Below are 6,552 nucleotides of genomic sequence, written 5' to 3'. Positions count from 1 at the left end.
TGACAGGATGTCATCCCCTCAGCCTGGAGCTGCCACCCCTACACCCACCTGCACCCGTCCAGCTGTGCCTGCCGTGTCTGTGACGTCACAGCCAATTGATGGTGTTGCAACAAGCAGGCAACATTACCCCCTTCCCTGCATTTGCATGATATGAGGGATTTGTCTTCTCTTTTCTACCATAGTTGGACCATCGTTTGGTATTTTCCACATCCAGTTTCTCATCCCTGTGAAACCTCTGATCTCTTTGGAAATCCAGAGAGGGCTGCCCCTCTCTAAGTGGCCTTTGGCTGTGTTTGATCACTGGTTGAGTTATAGATGTCTCCATGAGCCATAACTCAGAAGCCAGACTCAGATGTCAACATAACATGTGTTGTTTTTCCGCCGTCCTACCACACGTTCTGTGTGAATAGAGTACACGGAGATGTAGGAAATAGTAAGATTCTTGTGGGATGCCTGATGCTCTCTCACAGAAGTTCCCAATTGTTTTTTACTAAAGATATCCGAAACAATAACCAAAGGTCAACAAAAACAGTTTTTTCTCTCCTCTGAATTTGTTTTAAAGGATTATTTAGGTCTGAAGAGATTAAAGTTTTCAGTATTTTACAAAAACTGAAATATTTACCAAAGAATAATTTCAAATGTGTTAAAACTGAATGTTTCACTTATTTATCCCAGACTCAGGGTTGGGAACCACTGGTTCTTCAATCTTTATGTTGGTGAGAAATGGGATTCTCTGTTCTTCTTTTTATTACATTTCCAAGCTGGCTCACCTTTACATACTTTATTTTATTACGCCTGTACTGTAGAGCCAGCTAGGAGGAGACTGAACAGTGGGAGTTCAAGCTAGGTTCACATATAGGCTAACCTTTTCCAAATGAGTGCGAGGAATGCTCCTTATTAACCAAACATCACCTTGTCAGACCCTGTTCAGAGCTCCTCCCTGTGCCACACATGAGATGAATATCTCAAATCTGCTGTCTTTAGTTAAAGACACAAAGTAAGCTTTTTGCCAGACTCCTCCTAAGAGTGCATCTAATACTCCCCTTGCTATCGTGATAAAATAATTTCCATAAGGAAGTGATTACACATTTTAATAATTCTGAGCAGATGTGAAAATGTCTCAACAAGTTAACAAGGCTGTGGTGGAAGTGCAGATCTTGTCACTGCTGAGGCAGCGTGCCACGGCATCATGAAACCCACGAGCCTGGCAGGGAAGGTGAACAGACGGAGGATGATGGAAAATTGTTGACACATTTTTTTCTTTATGCACACAAAAAACGTCCTCCTTGAAATCTCTTGGTGACGGTTTATCACAGTGACCCCTGTTATGTTGCACACAGGCAGACTTCTCACGCTATAGTTTATTATTCAACACAGACTAGCCATCATGGGAGTGTGAGTGCAGATGTTAGATTATTTAAAAAAGAAAACAAACTTGCCTTCAGCAAGAATATGCCCACAAAATGGGAAAGAGCTTCAGGAAACTATTGAAATAGATTTCCTTTCATTTTTATAGATCAGGCGAGCAGAGACCATAAGATTGCGGCAGACAGACTATTTGTCTTGTTTAGTGTGTTTTTGGTAAATTGTGTCTTACACTTGTTTTAACATTGTTTTTTTATCTCTACTGTTTTGTATGTTTCATGGTCTATCCTCTTCACTTTGAACAGGATCAGAATTCCAGAAAATAATGTTATTCATTGTATTATAGTATACACACATAGCAGAACAAAGGTCTATCAGCTTGGTTAGACATCTTTCAGAAAGTGATTGTTACATCTGTTGAATAAAGGAATATAATAATCTTATACTGCACACCATGCTCTAAAGACAAAAAGTGTTGTTTGCATTTAACTCTCCCCTTCACTTATTGGCAGATAAAAGCACCATTTTTAAATACAGTAAAAAATCATCTTTATATAAACGTAGTGCCCGTGCTTCTCGCCTTTGTTCAGCTCAGACGAAGATAAAGCCTAAATTGGCGATGCATCTCATCAAAGGTGTTTTCTCTTTGTGCTCCTCAATGTGAATAGCTTAATGTTGTGTAGAGAAAATACATGTAGATAGGAGAGGGGGGGAAGTGTTCACCTACAAGCAAAAAATAAACTTTGGTAATTGCCATAACACAAATAATGAGAGGCTATGTAGAAAAGTGTTTGAAGAGCGGTCCTGATCAAGATAAGATTGGAGACAGTATCATGAGAGAGGAAGTGTTTTTCTGTCTGCTGCAGCTGAAAGGAAACTTAAGTGACAGAGTTACTTATGAGCCAGACGCTGAGCAAACCCTGCAGAAATAACCAGGCTAAATGGAGTTTAGGGTGTGACCAGAGAGTCGAATTCAGTTGCCTCTTGTGGTCAGATATTTCAGAAACATAATGCATTGCACAAATATTTTGACTACAGATCTGTTTTGTTTTTTTAAATGTATTAAAAAGTAAATCAATAGTCGCCCACTAGTGGACAAGGTGCCACAACCATATTCATTTATAAATGAATACTCCAAAAATTAGTTTTTTGTTTTACTAAACATTTTCTGGCTGCTTATAAAACTGTGATGTTACATAAAGAACCATGTATACACAAAATGAAAAGAACCCACACATAAGTGTGTTTCTCTGCAATAAAGGCTTGTTTTGTTGAGCTTGCATTTATTTTTCGGTTACTGTTTTAATTAGAGTTCTTGTTTGTTTTAGTCTTTATGTCGGTTGTTGATGTGTTTGTGTTGTGCACCTCATGCGTAACTGTGTGAAAAAGTGCAAATGGAATCCTGGAAACATTAACTTTTTCTTCTTCTTACCTTTTAGAATAAATATTCTAATTTACAGCAAATACTGTAAATCAAAATTATTGAAATCCAGCAAAAAAAAAGAGTATACAGGATGGTTTACATAATGACCTGTCTGAAAATATTACAACTGAACATCATCACATTACATTTCCTTATGTCAATGATGCACCTTTTCTCTGCAAAGTGCAAACTCCACTTTTTGGATGTGTGTAATCATCTACAGCTGCATCAAATGAATAACGGCTAATATAGCTTGGATAACAGAGGCCAGACCTAAAGGTGGTGAACCAATGTTTTTTTTCCCAGGGTGTATAAGCTTTATTTATGTGTGCAGACAAAAAAAATAACTGTTAGCTTTAGGGGAAAACAGGGAAAATATTTGAAAAATAACTTGCTTTCCATAAGAGAAATGTGCTATTGTTTGGATCTCACATGATTGATGCTTGACTTAATCCAGTGCTCTTTGCGCCATCCCAGGAGGGTGAGCGGTCTCTTTGTGCCTCTCTGTCCCATGTGAAGCAAACCAAAGCGGGAGAGTGAGGGTCATAGCTATTCGGCAGGGTACCAGATCCTTCCCACCGGCACATCTGCATGTGAAATCGCCATTTCACCCCTCCACACTCCCTAATTGTTGCTAAAATTATTTGTGAAATTGCCTTCCACCAGGAGTGTTTTCCACGGCAATTGTCACACAATTTTATATGCACGGTGGGCCCACAGAGTTGACACAATGCACCTCTTCTTTTCTGCCATATGTGCTCTTTTTATTCGAGTTTAATAGCGCGTTATTATTATTTTTTCAAAACAATTACCTCTAAGCAATTACTCTTGTGCTTACGCAAGGGCAAGTCAACCTGTTGTCGTCAATAGCGGGTCGATCCTAATGTTGTCATTACCACAAAAGCTATAGGAGCGATTTAGATGTTCATGCTGCGCACATTTACTTAATTGAAAGGTTAACAAGCCAAACGCATCTTATAGTACCCTTCGCCGCGCAGGGCTGCTATTGCGCGTCAATTTAGAAATCACACCACCAACTCCTGACTCAATTATTTAGGGCCGTTTTTTTTGTTTTTTTTATTCACACCAAGCTTTACTTGTGTTCCGGCGCATATATAGAAGAATGCATGAAGGCGTTTACACTCGAATAGTTTTATCTTAAGATGTTGGTCATTTATTTCAGTTTTTAAATATGGTATATGTGAATGTAATTCAGTATATCCATAGTATATGAACAATAAACTATTTTAACAAAAAAAACATTTACGAAATTATTTCAGTTTTAATTTCTGCCTCTGCTATTTCTACTATAGAAGCAGTTTTTAGGGTATATATATTTTTTGTTCTCAATTTCTTGTCAAAGAATGAGAAAGAAAGAAAGAAAGAAAAAAGAGAAAGAAAATGGAAATAGCATTTAAAAAGCATTAATATTCCACAGGTTTAAACAGCTGAATGTCAGGGAAGCTGGCTCATTTTGAAAAGACGGGCTTTAGAATAACATTTAGACATAATAACATTTTGAACTGCTTTCTGGTGTATGGAGTCTGATGAGGGAGGCAGCAGTGAATTAAAAGTGGGAAAGTGTTGCTGTGATTGGTCGGCCGGCTCCTGGCTAAACCCACTCTCTTTCATCCATAAAAGAAAGGCCAGTGAGCCTATGGGAGCGCTCGGTTGTCTCCTCCTAGACATGCACGAAAGTTGGCCACTTAAACTACTTCCAACCAGCCAGCAGACATTATACTGAACCCAAACTACAACCAGGAAACGAATAACACACCATTTCTGTCCAACTCAGACACACAACTCCAATTACTCTACTTTGCAGACTTCCCTGTTTGAAGGGATTTTATTTTATTTGTAGCAGTTGTTATCATTTGTGTTATATTTTGGCACGTCCATCGCACCAGAGGACAGCATCACTTATTTTTCCCCGGTGGAAGAAGGTCCAGTTTCTCCGCCTGGGATTGGGATTTCAGACTGAGCATCATTTTGAGCATTTTGAACACATTCCGTTTGTGAGTTGGACTGGAGTCCGTTTGTTGTTCGTCCGGGTGGCAATGATGGCTTCACTACCAGGAACGATGCCTCGGATGATGCGCCCTGCGCCGGGCCAGAACTACCCCCGAACCGGCTTCCCCCTGGAAGGTAAGAGACATGAAAACGTGTGTGTGATGTTTGAACTTGTGCTGTGACAAAACGCATCAGTCAGCGTGATAGTCACACAGCCCTATAGTTTGTTACCGGCGACATGCTGTCAAAATAAAAAGGTGGATGAACAGATACGACATCCAGTCAGTGATGATTCAAGTTTACAACCTGAAACCAAAGTGAATAATAAATAGCAACTCGTTCTTTAAGAAATCAACACACAGCATCTTATTTTCGTGTGTTTTGATTAAGCCTGATTGTATTCTATTGATGTGTGTCTGCTTTTATTTATAACTCGTTTAATTTGACAATAAGTAATTGATTGTTGTACAGCTTCTACCTGAAATATTTGTAATACTTACTCTTATTTTTGTTATATTTTTTTGAAGCTTTCATTTTTTAATTATTCGGAAATGTTACTTATAATATAGGCCTATACAATGTTGCATGTTAAAATCGTTTGTTGTACTCAAATTTAAAGCCACCCAGACACTTGTTTATTTTATACAATAATATTTTAGCTAACAGAATAAACAGATGGTCCCTTTTTTGTATTTGTTAATTTTAACACTTTAACAATTTGATTACTCGGCTTCGATTGTTACACACACACAAAAAAGCAATCTAATTGGTAATTTATTAAGTTGATGCACACACTCAAGCAGTCTGAACATATGGGCGGAAAAAAGACCACTTTGTATTTGAATGCATTTATGGAAACAGTTTTCCCATTACACCCAGTTCGTGCTCAAGTGCTCTGGACTGAAATGTACAAAAACCACGTAGCTCGCAAGTTACTCGAGCTGCGGGATTTGTTCAAGTGCCCTGCTGCTGAAAATGGCAATAATACACACAGCTAAGATATGACTCAAAGGATCACATCAATATTTGTACAGCATGACTAGGAATAATCAAGGTGGGAAGTGTCACCCTCTTTAGTGTCTCTTGAATGTGAAATTGGATCCTGAAGTGGCCTCGGATACATGCTGTGAGCCAGACTGACGCTGGATGAATTTGGCACGACGCTCTCTTGAAAATGTATAATATGATAATGTGCGTTAACTGCGTCCCATTTAAAAGTCAGCAGCACAGAAAACACGTCACTATTTGCCTCTAATATACGCTGAATTAGCTTAATCTTGCTTGCATTGAAGTGCACATTTTTAAAGAGACTTTTTATTGTTTATTGTGGTGCAGTATCCACCCCCCTGGGCCAGGGTAGGGTGAACCAGCTTGGCGGTGTGTTCATCAACGGGAGGCCCCTGCCAAATCACATCCGACACAAGATAGTGGAGATGGCCCACCACGGCATCCGACCCTGCGTGATCTCGCGACAACTGCGAGTTTCTCACGGTTGTGTCTCCAAGATCCTCTGCCGATACCAAGAGACCGGCTCCATCCGCCCGGGAGCCATAGGAGGCAGCAAGCCTAGGGTGAGTGGTCCATGGACGGGTCTGGGGGTCACTGCAGCGACACCTGAGTAAAACGGCATGATGTTATTACAGTTGTTTGATAGAGGGCACCATCAAAAAAAGTTGTACCTCCTCTGTTTTATTAATATAAATAGTATTATTAATAATTATAAAATATATGTGCCTTATTTAACCAGGGACATG

The 6,552-nt window shown here is 39.4% G+C and overlaps 1 protein-coding gene across 6 annotated transcripts in view; it reads left to right on the top strand.

Moving 5' to 3' along the window:
* Positions 1-4,469: 4,469 nt before the first annotated feature.
* pax7a (paired box 7a) overlaps positions 4,470-6,552 on the top strand; it is a 43,632-nt gene continuing 41,549 nt past the window's right edge. For all 6 annotated transcript variants that reach the window (XM_034219201.1, XM_034219199.1, XM_034219204.1 and 3 more), the window contains exons 1-2: positions 4,470-4,933; positions 6,134-6,369. In XM_034219201.1, the coding sequence (XP_034075092.1) occupies positions 4,846-4,933; positions 6,134-6,369 (324 nt within the window). In that variant the 5' untranslated portion in view covers positions 4,470-4,845. The remainder of the gene's footprint in view (positions 4,934-6,133; positions 6,370-6,552) is intronic.

Source organism: Gymnodraco acuticeps, unplaced genomic scaffold (genome assembly GCF_902827175.1).
Source record: "Gymnodraco acuticeps unplaced genomic scaffold, fGymAcu1.1, whole genome shotgun sequence".
NCBI classification, from domain to species: domain Eukaryota; kingdom Metazoa; phylum Chordata; class Actinopteri; order Perciformes; family Bathydraconidae; genus Gymnodraco; species Gymnodraco acuticeps.
Note: the sequence above shows the minus strand (reverse complement) of the source record. Positions and strands in the feature narration are given on the sequence as shown.